Source organism: Pleurodeles waltl, chromosome 1_2 (genome assembly GCF_031143425.1).
Source record: "Pleurodeles waltl isolate 20211129_DDA chromosome 1_2, aPleWal1.hap1.20221129, whole genome shotgun sequence".
Lineage (NCBI taxonomy): Eukaryota > Metazoa > Chordata > Amphibia > Caudata > Salamandridae > Pleurodeles > Pleurodeles waltl.
In genome coordinates this window covers 673,829,168-673,842,575 of record NC_090437.1, presented here as the reverse complement: position 1 = coordinate 673,842,575, position 13,408 = coordinate 673,829,168, and the positions used below count along the sequence as shown (strand labels likewise).

At 48.7% G+C, this 13,408-nt stretch overlaps 1 protein-coding gene across 1 annotated transcript; it reads right to left on the bottom strand.

Annotated features, from left to right (window-relative positions):
• Window positions 1-5,988: 5,988 nt before the first annotated feature.
• Window positions 5,989-13,047, bottom strand: POU4F2 (POU class 4 homeobox 2). The gene is made up of 2 exons (XM_069242621.1): window positions 12,775-13,047; window positions 5,989-8,703 (listed from the first exon to the last, which is right to left on the bottom strand). The coding sequence occupies exons 1-2, from the start codon at window positions 12,955-12,957 to the stop codon at window positions 7,726-7,728; spliced, it is 1,161 nt and encodes a 386-aa protein (XP_069098722.1). The 5' UTR covers window positions 12,958-13,047; the 3' UTR covers window positions 5,989-7,725.
• Between the last annotated feature and the right edge of the window lie 361 nt (window positions 13,048-13,408).

The following is a 13,408-nucleotide window of genomic DNA, read 5'->3' as shown; positions in this document are numbered from 1 at the left end:
CGCGCTCTCGTCCGGTGTCAGTTTCACGTTAACTGTAACTGACTCTTTACGGCGAGAATGAGAGGTAGGTAGGGAGAAGGTGGTAAGAGAGGGAGATACAGGGGTGCACGGACAAGGGGAGAGAGAAGAGGGAGAGAGAGGGTATGAGAAAGAGGAAGTGATTGTGTGAGAGCGATGGGGATAGAGGTGTAAAAGGACAGCAGCGGAGAGACAAAAATTGGACAGAGCAAAATATATAAACAGAGAGGGGTACAAGGGGAACAGTTAGCGGAGAGAGACAAAAAGAGATGGGCGCGGAGAGGCAGATAGGGGAAGAGTCACCTGGAAAGAGGCCTCTACTTGGCGCGCAAAGTTCACCAGTCCGCCATCGCTCCCCTTCTCCCAGTATGTATCTGTCGAAAGATCAGCCGCTGCACTTAGCGACACCCCGCAATGCTGTAACCCCGCACTGACATATGCACTGTCTGTGACCCCAGACCTTGCATCTCCGCTTCAATCCCAAAACTATATCCAAGGGGCCTTCCACAATCTAGGAGCTGAATGGGTGAATGTGCCAGTTGCGGTAACAGGAAAAGAGTGCACCAGTGTGATTTTATGTTTGTTTTGTTTTTAGAAACATAACCGCTCTCTGTGTCCTGCCCCAGCGCAGCTGTGAATGTGGATACAGCCCTAGCCCTCCTAGCACGTAGTGCGGCTCTGAGCCTGGTGGTGGACGTGTCTGGTGCATCACACCCCAGAGCGTGCTGTTAGTCAGAGGGCTGTAGCACACCATCGTTTGTTGTTCAAGGACACGGTCCACCAGGAACAGAAGGCTGCTTCTTGGAGTTGGCCTCTGTCAGTAGGGCCCGGCCGGAGCTGATACTTACAGGAGAGCAGGCTAGCATACAGGACACCAGCAGGCGCTGCTGTGCAGTGAGATTCCGCCACCAACCTGCAGCCTCTGTCGCCGCAGGCTACATGACGTCATCCGTGCGTAGCAAGGCCTGTACTCCTTGCATTTAACTTCAGAGAACTGTGTGCACTATCGGGCACTCCAATTCTTAAAATAAGTTATGGAGACAAAGCACTGGGCGAATCGGACCGTCACCCTCATGTTGTGAGGGATAATCTGGCCTTAGCAACAGCGGCCATTGGAACAACCACCCCAAGGTTATTTCACTGCTCAAGGAGAAGTGGCGCTAGCTGGCCCACCTGTAAGTACACCACTTCCAAGAAGGCATCTTCCTGTTAGCTGAGTGCAAAAAAATTTGAAACTGCTATCCCCATCGCCATATCTCAATACCAGGATGTGCAGGAAAAAGTCACTTGGCGGGGTCCTGCTTGAACCCATTTGAAGTATTCGGATTCCCTTCTTTCATCTATTAAAATATCTCTGGTTCTTATAATACAATCAACTATTCATCGTCATTTTATCCACCCGTTCATCGTCCTCTCGTTCCTACAATGTAATCATTTCATCCATCTACTCCTCCATCGTTCTGTCATTCATTTGATTCGTTCGTCCATTCATTGGGCCAGCTCTGCTTCCTAAAACACAACTGACTCATCCACTAAGACACCAAGAAAGCATCATTCATTCATTCATCAATTTCCCTTTTGCATATGATTGGGGTTATCCACGAATTCCAGAAACATTAATCGCACCTTTGTGCATCTACTCGTGATACAGTATAATTATCTAAATTATGCAATCAACTTGTCCTTCTAACCCTCTGGAATCAATCTTCCAGTCATTCGTATAGCACAATCGACATATCCTCCTAATAACTGATTGTCCGGCTCCTCGAAGCATCCACCCACTAAAACGGTTGACTGCCTACAAGCATTGTATAGAGTCCATATGTTGGCATCGTAAGACCTATGCCAATCTTCACCAAATTGGTTTTGAGTTTGTGTATAATATTGCGTCACAGGTAGGAGGAGGGTTCCTAAACGCACTGCCTTGTGGTTTCCATGAATTGTAATATGTAGTAGTTAATAACTACTAGCACCAAATTCAGTGGTACTCATTTTATAGACTTCGCTGGGAAGTAATATTGAGTCAGATCTGCTGGAAAGTCTGTCTGCGGCCTTATTGCTTCACCCAAATTTCTGCAGTCCTTTGATGCCCTCGGTGAGTTATTCTGGCCGCATGAAACCGGGCTGGGTCCGTCAGCGGCACATGCACTGAATCAGTCACTATGACACTCATAAAACACTAGGGCCCATATTTATACTCTGTTTGCGCCAGATTTGTGTCTTTTTTTTTTACACAAACTTAACTTCATATTTATACTTTGACGCCAGACCCATCTAGTGCCAAAGTTATGGAGTTTGAGTCATTTTTTGTATGTGAAAACCTACCTTGCGCTAATGACATGCAAGTTAGGCGTTCCCGTGCAAAAAATGACTAAGGCAGGTGCGCCTTATTTATCCTCCGGCGTCAAAGTGATGCACAGGAGGAGGCGGGCCTTAAAACATGACGTCCAGCCAGATTTGCGCCTTTTTTTAACGCCTGGGTCAGGGCAGGCGTTAAGGGACATGTGGGCTCATTTCCATGGTCTGAGACCATGGAAGCAGTCCACAGGTGACCTTCCCTGCACCCACGGGCAACCCCTGCCACCCTTGCCCACCCCTGGAGGATACCCATGGATGGGGGACCCATCCATGGTGAGTGCAGGTAAGTATATATATATATATTTTTTTTTGGTGGTGTAGGGGGGCCTAACTTGGGCCCCCCTTACATGCCACTGTTCCCAATGGCCGTGCCCAGGGAACAGAAGTCCCCTGGGCATGGCCATTGAGGGGGACATGACTCCTGTCTTTGCTAAGACAGGAGTCATTTCCATGGGGGTTGTGCGTCAAAAAATGGCGCAAGTCAGGTTAGAGGAAATATTTTTGACTCTAACCTGACTTGCACAATTCTTTGGGCACAACCCCCAGTCTCCCCTTCGCCTCTGCTGCCCCGTTACCTTCATTTATTTTGATGCAAACCAGGCCACAGCGCCGGCTAACGTCATTCCATAAATAAGGTGCCCAGCTGGCGCGTTGGAATGGCATTAGCCGGCGGTAAACTTTTTGACGCAAATCTGACCAAGCGCTGATTTGCGTCAAAAAGTATCAATATGGGCCTAGGGCCCATATTTATACGGTTTAGCGCCGCATTTGCATCATTTTTTGATGCAAAAGCGGCGCAAACTTACAAAATTCAATTGTATTACACTTTTGCATCAAAAAGCGGCACAAATGCGGCACTAAAAAAGTATAAATATGGGCCTAGAAGCAAAGTGAATCGTGCAGTTCCTTCCAAGACATCCACAAGAATATACGCGGCAAGGAAGCACGCAGGGCTGTGTCTATATTCAGTAATAGCAGGTTGCCCACCAAAGTGACAATACGACATCAACACATCTCGCTGTTATAACTGCGCTGTCACCAATATGAAAGAACCGATTTGAATACATCAAAATATGTACACAACTAAATAAAAGAAACAGGCGTCGTGCGTAATACAGAGGTGCAGTAAAACCTGATACTCAAAACTTGATGTTAAAATAAGGGCATATTGAACTCCCACCTCGCGCACCTATATGGCATATATAAACATCGCATGTACATACAATGATAACGTATTTAGTGTGTGTGCAGTGCAGGTTAATATCAACACCTACTACAATGTACATACATAAAATGCCGGCAGGCTAGATGTATACATCTGGATCTCAACTCCTGAGACGCGTTAGCATACACGATTGGGAGAGAACGGGGGAGCAACAGGTCTCTCAGATAGACCCCTGTCCAAAGTGCAACGTTTTGGGAACGGCACTGTTGTGCACGAGTACTCGGGAGCAAATAGGGCGCTGTATACCTGGAGAAGCCCTGTCCACATTGTGCTGCACCGGACCTTATGAACACGGCTCCTAGGGTGAACAGAGCTCTGCAATGCGGCAGTCCTCAGAGGGAACTAATGGGAGCTGCGGGCCGCTCAGAGCCGTGTCCAAGGTGCCGAACTGGGTCAGGGTGGATCTGGAGGAAGCAGTGGGGGGCGCAGGCTGCACAGAGCCTTATCCCCGGCCCTGTACCCGGTCAGCGAGAAGCAGTGGGGGGTGCAGTCCTCGCAGAACCCTATCCAGGGTGCTGAACCAGGTGGCAGATCTGGAAGAAGCAATGGTACCCGGAGTCCTGTCCGTGGTACTGAACCAGGTCAGTGCGGATAGAGCGAAAGTAGTGGGATGCTCAGCCTACGGAATTTGCGCGCTGTCCGTGGTGCTGAACTGAGCTCATAACCAGCCATACCCCGAGCCTGGTCGACTCCGCTGTGCAGCAAGCCCCAGAGAGGAAACAGCGAGAGCCACAGGCTGTAATAAACTGTGTCTACAATGCTGAGCGTGGTAGGGGCGGCTCCGGAGCCAAAAGTGAGAGCTGCAGGCCAGACAGGAGCCCAGAGGAGGCTTCAGTGGGAGCTACATGCTGCACCGAGCCTTGTCAATCGTGCTGAACCAAACCGAGCCCCAAAGCACCCAGGGCCGCCCTACACTGGCCAGGCGGTCTCCGGAGCTCTCGCATTAATTGCGAACACGAGCATGTTTTACGGTTTCTGCACCGTAGGGGTCGGAACTGCCTTCCAGTCAGAATATTCTGACGAAAACAACTGCGGAGATTTACACCATGCAGCACATTCTGTGCGCCGCCATGGCTTTAGGTACTACCAAGGTACTTTAGAGTTTATTGACCAGTGGGCCGTGAGCATGTATTAAAAACACAGAGGAAGTGTTACATCAAAAACGTGCCAAGTCAATATTTCTTATAGGCAACTTCACTCATAAAATTACACTATATTACATTTTTTAAACGGTACATTTCAATTGCAGCGACCGTCGAGTTTTGTTTTTGTGCGTTTTAGCTACCAACCCCTGTTACAGGCGTGGATGCAGCGTGTGGCGACTTCGCTGCCTTGGCAAGGTTAAGGGGGCAATGAGCAATGATGGGTCTTTTGTCCCCACAACGATCCCTGCGGGCACGTCCTGTACCCCATCCTTTGACAAAGCGCGTCTGCTCCTCTTTCAGGCCCATTAGCCATTGCGGGCGGCCAGAGACGCCACCTGCACCCCTTGCACTCACTGCTGCCCCTCTGGCGGGGTTTGTGGGTCTGGAAGCAAAGTCCCTGTTTCACCCGGGTTCTGGCACTAGAGCCGCACCGGAAGACACTGATGAGGTGAATGATGGTTGGGCGGGGGAGAGGTGCTAATGTGCCCGGTTAGGAATCTTGGTTGGGTAAGTCCGTTACCCTGCTGAGTGTTTGAGGTGGAACTCCAGCATCACACCTGAATGCATGCCATACATTGGGGAGAGGTTACAATTATAACACCTGTTAATTACAGCGCTTAGAAGCGGTGATAATGAGTTATGAAACAGTACATACGAAACGAATTATCATTGTTATTGCGGCGTGATCAGATAGGATTGCTGCTTCTAGGCACTTACAAATGAGCAAAATCAGCCACGGATGATTTTTTTAAGGGATTAAACGAGTTTCCGGCTCATATGGACTCACGTATCTGCCCTGCACTCATTCCCAGATGTCTTAGGCACGTATATCAGGGTGGTCTATACACAGTTATATCCATATATGCATGCTTCCTCATTGCAGGATAAATTCACGAGGTGAAGAGATGTACCTTATTGCATTTTTAGTATAACGTTTAAAATATGCATTACATTTTCAGGATTCCAGTATTTCCAGCCCCACATAACATATATGATTGGCATTTTCAGAGCTCTCGCGAGACAAGCGTGTGTCCGGAACTTAGGCATCTAAAAAAATAATCATTTCTGGCGCTCGGAAAAGCTCTTTTGCGCGCATCAGATCTCGCTTTTTGTTGCGACTGCATTTCGCGCAATATATACAGCATTAAATTCCACCTAAGATATGGTCACTACAACCTTTTCAGTTTATGAACAAAAATTCCGAAAATCATGTGATAACATTTTTAGGAAAAAAACAATTTAGGTTCAATGCCATCTTTTAATGAAAAAAGGAACAGCAGACATACGTTGCCAGTAAAACATGAACATCTGTTCAACAAAAGACAGCCCACCACTATGATAAATAACATAATACAATACTCTTTTAAATAAACCATTTTACCAAAACGACGTCATCGTATCAGACACAAGGGTTGAGACTTCAAATCGTCCCAGGACAGCAATAGATCAAAAATCTGTAAGAATATATCTATGTGTGCGTCATATTTGATGAAATATTTACAATACATAAGAATGCCAAAAATGTGGCACTTTCGATAATTGTACTAAAAGAATTGTACCAAACAATGTGAATTTACAAGATGTGTACACTGTATATTTTTTACTTTTTTTGAATCGCACAATGTCTTTTTTGTAAACAGGTCTCGAATGCGGAAGTGAAAAACAATGTAAACAAATAACATTTAAAGGACGTTTGAGGGAGCGTGGGTTATGGGCAAATACACAGGGCCAAGAGCAGCCCATAGGGGAGAAAGAGGTGCACCACTGGTGCCCATAGTAACTGGCTTGTATCTTCGGGGGGCACTCTAGGACTACCCGAATAAATATTTAATGATGTAAACACCAGCTCGAACAGGATAATCCGCCACAGTCTGGAGTCTAATGCAGACAGGGCTTCTTCGGGGACGAGAATAACAAATCAGACATGCCAGAACAAAAATGCACGTGTAGTGTGTGGATTAATACAGCTGCAAATAAACAATTCCCGACATGTTCAAATACACATATCAGAAAAGCACGCCAAAGCAGTCTATACTTTCCAAGTGTTTGGTTTTCTTTTAGTTTTGGAATAAATAGACAGATTAATTAGATGGACCAAATTAAATTGCCAGAGCTGTGAAGGGGATATTAATAATTTACAAGGGATTGCTTGGCAGGCTCAATAAAAGCGTTTCAACACGAGCGTTCATTGAAGCGACATGTCTGTTTCTAGGTAGGAGCCGTTGAACTATATGATATAAACACTATAAAGTATATAGCATATGAAGTGTAAACAGGAAAAACAAAACAGCAGCAGCATCAAACCCCAATATCAATCGGAGCACTCAACATGCCTCATTTGCGATTAGGTGTCATGAAATAAAATTGCAGCCTTCGTTTTCTTTTGATGATTGAAAGTAGAAACGAAATAATTTAATGTGTAAATGTTTAATCCCCAATAAGTGCGGCGAGTTTATTAATAAAAAGGGCATCTTACTTGACAGATTCCTTACTTCGTTAATATCGGTTCAGCGCTGGCTTTTCAGGATTTAGATCCTAGTTTCTGACCGAAGAGTTCCCGTGATTTATCAGCGGCGTGTTTGCTTGTTGACACTATTTTGATTAACATGGTTTTTGATTGTATTTATAAATATCTATATATATATACATATGTACACAAATGTACTCACGTAGAAATATTTATAAATATTTAAATCTGTATCGTCGAGCCTATAAAAACAATATAAACAAAGATTTCAATCCTTTTTACAACGTGTTGGTGGGATCTGGCTGAAGATAAGTCAGTGTCTAGTTTCTAGCCAGAGAAAAGTAGAGCTTGGTTGGTGTTTGGCTTGTTAGCCTGACACAGTTTGTTGCTTAGTTCCACTGGTCGGTGTATTTATGTCTGTTCCGATATGTTTGTATTTGTACATAGAAACATGTCACTCTGTTTTGCCCAGTATATCCCACAAAAGGAATCATAAGCACGCGGCCAGGGCGCTATATCCCGGCCGAGTACTTCATGCGCTTCTGCTTCTGCCTCTGGTTGCAGAACCAAACCCGCACCACGTTCTTCTTGAGGTCCAGCTTCTCGGCGATGGCGGCGATCTTCTCGGACGAGGGCCGCGGCTGGATGGCGAAGTAGGCCTCGAGCGAGCGCTTCTCAGGCGCCGCGATGGACGTGCGCTTGCGCTTGCGCTCGCCGCCGGCGCCGCCGCTGAACAGCTCGGGCTTGGCCAGTCGCTCGCGGTGCGCCTTCTCGGCCTCCTCCAGCCAGGCCTGCAGGATGGGCTTCAGCGCAATCATGTTGTTGTGCGACAGCGTGAGCGACTCGAAGCGGCAGATGGTGCTCTGGCTAAGCGAGCCCACGCCCGGGATCTTCAGGTTGGCCAGCGCTGACCCCACGTCGGCCTGCGTGACCCCCAGCTTGATGCGTCGCTGCTTGAAGCGCTCGGCGAAGGCCTCGAGGTCGCGCGGGTCGGCGTCGACGTCAGCCATGCAACCCATGTGCGATGGCAGACCGGCGTGCGCGAGGCCCAGCGCAGCCGGGTGCATGGCGCTCATGACGCCGCCGCCGCTCAGGTGCGCATGCGCCGCAGACGGTGTGCCTACAGCCGCCCCGTCCGGACCGGAAATGGCGCCCAGCGCAGCCAGGCCCGGGTTCAGGTGCTCCATGAGTTCGCCCTCCAGGGGCTGGTGGTGGTGGTGCGGGTGGTGCGAGTGGTGCGGAAGGTGGTGCGCCGGAACACCCGGAGGGTGCGCGCTCGGCACCGAGGAGGAGGCCGATGTGCAGGGGATGGTGTTCATGGTGTGGTACGTGGCGTCCGGCTTGAAGGGGCTGTGGTGGTGGTGGTGGTGAGGCGGCTGGTGGTGGTGGTGGCTGTGATGGTGGCCCTTGCTCTGCGAGGCGATGTCCACAGCCGCCAGAGCCTCGGCGCGGGCCAGCAGACTCTCGTCCAGACCGCCGAATATATTGCTCTGCAAGGGCAAGTAGAAAGCACACATTACTCGTCAGCGGGGGAATTCCCCGAACATTTGCAGAATGTTAAAAAATGAAGAGGCGGCACGAGAGGGGTCCGGGAAAGGAGACGAGAACTCAGAGCACGCCGGCATCCCAGGTCATAAAAATTAATACCACAGGCAAAGACCTGATGAATACATAAGATGGGCAGAGGAAGAGGGGGCAGAGAGAAGGCATGGAGGTGATTTGCTGTAAAGGTATGAAAAAATCATCAAGCAGATAAGGGGGCTGGGATTTGAAGCCCACATTGCAAACATTTGGGAACTCTAAGAGAGAGATGGGGGAGGGAAAGAGGCAAAATCACAGCTGAGGTGCTTACAGAGAGGACGTAGGAGGAGTGAAGTTAGTAAAGGGTGCAATGTGCCCCGAAAGATTTGGTCCATGTAAAACAGGATGCTTAGCAGTAGGTGCCCTCATAGTTAGATTTTGGATGTATTGTGTAAGGTGCTCTCGCAAATACAGGTAGAGTTGGTCTAATTTGTTTAAGGTGCAATTAATAAGTAGATTTGGAACATATTTCGTCTAGGAACTCAATAGGTAGAGTTGGACTGTAACTGTATTATACGAGGAGTCCTAATAAATATATTTGGAGTCTATTGAGGAAAGTGTAACTATAGGTAGAACAGGGCTGGAACATGTGAAATGTCACAATAAGTAGAGTTTGATTGTGTCCTGCAAGGTGTGCTACTGAGTAGAGTTTGTCTGGATTCGTGTAGCAGCACCCTTACACTGTATTCTGTAAGATTATAGTGTAAGGTTTCTAAAATAATCCAAGATTGCTATAAAATGGGCAGAGTTCAACCGTATTACATAAATTGCGATAAGTAGAAATGGGTTGCCAGGTGTAAGGTGCAGTGGTCTGCCTAGTTAATCAGCATTCTGCAATGTGCAATAACAAGTATTCGTGTCTGTAATGTCAGAGTTGGACTTTATTCTGCGAGGTCTATAACAGGTAGTGTAGAATTGTACTCTCAAGGGAGCCGTAATATGTAGCGCTGAACTATTTCTGAAAGGTGCAACATGTGTAGTGCCGGGTTGTATTCTGTAAGGTGCCCAACAGGTGACTGTATTTTGTAATGTTTAAGGTGCCGCGATAGGCAGAGCAAGGTGCCGTAATATATAGAGTCGAACTGTATTATCCAACGTGCCCTAACAAGCAGCTCCGGGATGTATTCTGTAAGGTGGGCTGTATTCTGTAACGTGCCCTAATAGCTAGAGTTGAACTGTCTTCTGTAGGATGCCGTGAAAGACAGCAATGGACATTATTCTGTAAGGTGCCCTAAAATGTGGAATTGGACTATACTCTGTAAGGTGTTACGATGAACAGAGTTCGACAGTATTTACGAAAGGTAATGCTGGCATGTATTCTCTGAGATGCAATTATAGAGTTTGGCTCTATTCCGTAAGGTGCGATAATCGGTAAAGATGATTTGTATTTTGTAAGATTCAATAATAGGTAGCGTTTGGCTGTATTTTCTAAGGTGCGATAAAAGGCAGAGTCGGGTTGTATTTTGTAAGGTACTCCAACAGGTAGAATTGAACTGAAGATGCCTTGATATAAAGAGTTGAACTTTATTCTGTGAAGTACAATAAAATATGTTGACTGCATTTCGAAATCAAATCTAATAAGTAGAGCCGACTGTATTCTAAGAAGTGTGGAAACAGGCAGACTTGGGCTTTGTTGTGATGTGCAACGATAGGGTTGAACTTTATTGATTGATTGGTTTCTATGACGTACAATGAAACCGGTATTGGTGGGCTGTATTCTGAAAGGAGCTCTAATAGGCCGAGTTGAACTGTACTGTGTAACTCACCCTGCGAGTGCACCCCACTGCATGACGTAGGGTGCCCTAATAGACAGACCTGGACTGTGCACCGTGGTTTGGAGCCCCTTTCATATATTGTTGTTGCGACTCCAACATGATTTTAGAATACACAGTATATAAGACCACCACAGATAACTTAGCTGTAGAGGGGTCGGAGTAGCCTTGGATCCAGGACGTTTGTTTCTGACAGCAGTTCAGGTGGAAGCACCCACTACCACTGGCCGGCTGGTACAGACAAGAGTACGGGAGCATGCCAGCAAGGATTGGAGATCATAAAAAGCAAGGCATGGAAAGAGCAGACGAATGGCGGGGGGGGGGGAGTAGTTTTTGTCAGCTCATCACACAGCGCGCGAGTGTAAAATAAAACCTGGTGAAAACAAAGCCTTCCCAGAGTTCTACATTTGTAAGGGCAGAATCGGGAAATCTGGTCTGGACAGCGCCCACCGGAGGGGTTTATGGGCAGAACCATACCACTTTCTTTTTTTTAACATGCTCGGACTCAACGGGGTGGATTGTGGAAATGTCGCAAACACCACCACTTCCCCGGCAAAGATAGAAGGAAACACAGCGTTTACACCTTACGTCTTTACTTCCACAACCGTGCCAACGGGTGGAGGGGGTTTAAGGTGTCCGGGTAATTACTGGAGGTCACATTCACTGCCACGTTTTCTTTTTTGGCCTGAACGAGGGAGGGTACGTAGTGTTCAGAAAGTGAAGAAAACAACATATTGTGGATAACTGCGGACACGACGTTGACTTCCCAGCAAACGTGGAAAGATTTGGCAAATGTGCCACCTGAATACTTAATGCCCCATTCACTGGCACCAGCAGAATTCCTGTCAGACACGCATTAGGCGGAGGGGGTAATTAGCCGTGTGAACGACTACCTCTTGGTGGAACGTCCCGCAGCCAGGGCTGAGCGCCCCATAAAGGTAAAGGTAGAAATCGTACGCCTACCTCTAGAGTTATGTCACCGACGGAGCGCAGAATAAATCATTATTTTACAGACATGCGTTAATTGGAGATATTGGCTCTTTAACAAGGATACGCAGAAATCGGACACGTACTTCTACCGGCACTCTAGACCTGCCAGTGAAGGGGGTCTGAGGGATGTGTGAAGTTGCATGATGTGTCTCTTTTGCACAGTTACAATCATTTTTGCATGCAGTGATTCGAGACATAGGGTATTTATTTAAGAGGTAAATGGGAAGGTTACGGGCAGTATGTGATTTCTGGAGCGGGGTCGCTGAAGCGCTGGATTGGGAGGTGTCACCGAATGCATGCTTACAACCCTTAAGTGAGATCTGGAGAGATGGCACTGAAAGGCTTTTGGGGGGGGGGGGGGGGGGTGTCACAGAATGCATGCCTACAAGCCTAAATTGAGATCTGGAGAGGCGGCACTGAAGGGCAATGGAGGGGGTGTTACTGAATGAATGCCTACAACCTTTACGTGAGATCTGGAGAGGTGGCAGTGAAAGGCTATAGAGGGGATGTCAATGCATGCCTACAAGCATTAAGAGATCCGGAGAGGTGGCACTGAGGGCTATGGAGGGAGTGTCATAGAATGTATGCCTACAAACCTTACATGAGATCTGGAGAGGTGGCAGTGAGGAGCTATTTAAGAGTGTCACTGAATGCATGCCTACAAGAAGAAAGCGACATCCAGAGAGGGGTACTGTAGGGGTATAGGTTTAGGATACTGAATACACGCCTACAAGTGAGCTCTTGAGAGGTACCAGTGAACGGAGGTCTCACGGATATCCGGTGCATGTTTGGGTACAAGCAGTGAGCTCTGGAGAGCAGCCAGTAAATTCCCGTAAGGGGATGCCAGGATGAATGTGCGGGTACAGCCGGTGAGGTCAGGAGAGCTGCCAGTAATTTGCCATAATGTGATGCCAGTAAGAATGTGTGGGTACAAGCAGTGATCTCTGGAGATGTGCCAGTGAAACTGAAAGAGGCACAACGAATATCCTGGTGACTGTGTAGTTCTAGGGAGGTGTCGGTGAAGGGGCATCACGGATGTCGGGATGAATGTGTGGGTCCAAGCAGTGGAGCTGTGAATAGGTGCCAGTGAAATGAACATAATGGGGACCTCGCGGAGAACGTGTCTTGTCCCTTCTGCTTACACCTTTCTCTGGACCTACATGGAAGGATCACAGGTACTGCGCTGAGGCGAAGGGAGCGGCTTCCCTCAGTACTCACCGGCGGGGTAGGTAGGCAGGAGCGCCTCATGGCCTCGGAGACGGCGCCGGCGCGGCTGATGCTCAGGCTGGGGGAGCCCCCGGAGGGCGCTGCCGAAGAGCTGGGCAGGGCCGAGTACTTGGGCTCGTGCAGGCCGGGGGGCATGCTGAACGCCTGCTTGCTGTTCAGCGACATCATCATCATCCCGGCGGCGGGAGGGGGCCGAGGCCGGGCTCAGCCTGGACTCTGGTGGAGCTGAGCGAGCTGTGGTCCCGCTGCCTGTGTCCGGCTCCTGGCTGCGCCGGCCCTGCAGCAGGTGGAGTGAGCAGCGCCGAGCCCGCCCCGGCTGCAAGATCTGCCCCGCCCCCCTCGCCGGGGTCGCTGATTGGCTGCAGAGGGACCGGCGCCCGGCCAGTGTGTGGGGGTGCGGCGTGGCTCCCTAAAGCAGCGGGAGTGTGCTTACTCTCCCCGCTCCCCCGAGCCGTAGGTCTGCCTCACCAGTGGCACCTCCCACCAACACCCCACCTCCGTCAAATCACAATTTTCCTTCCAAGACTTCCCTCTCTCATACCACTCCCCACCCTCCAGGACATCCCTGCAATACTAACTCCCCATAAATAGCGCCACTAGAGCCCCCGTACCTCCCCTCTCAGCA

Coding starts and splice junctions, on each gene's coding strand:
- POU4F2 (XM_069242621.1), bottom strand. CDS start 12,957: ATGATGATGATGTCGCTGAACAGCAAGCAGGCGTTCAGCATGCCCCCC. Junction 8,704..12,774: donor CCTGCCTACCTACCCCGCCG/GTGAGTACTGAG, acceptor TTGCCCTTGCAG/AGCAATATATTCGGCGGTCT.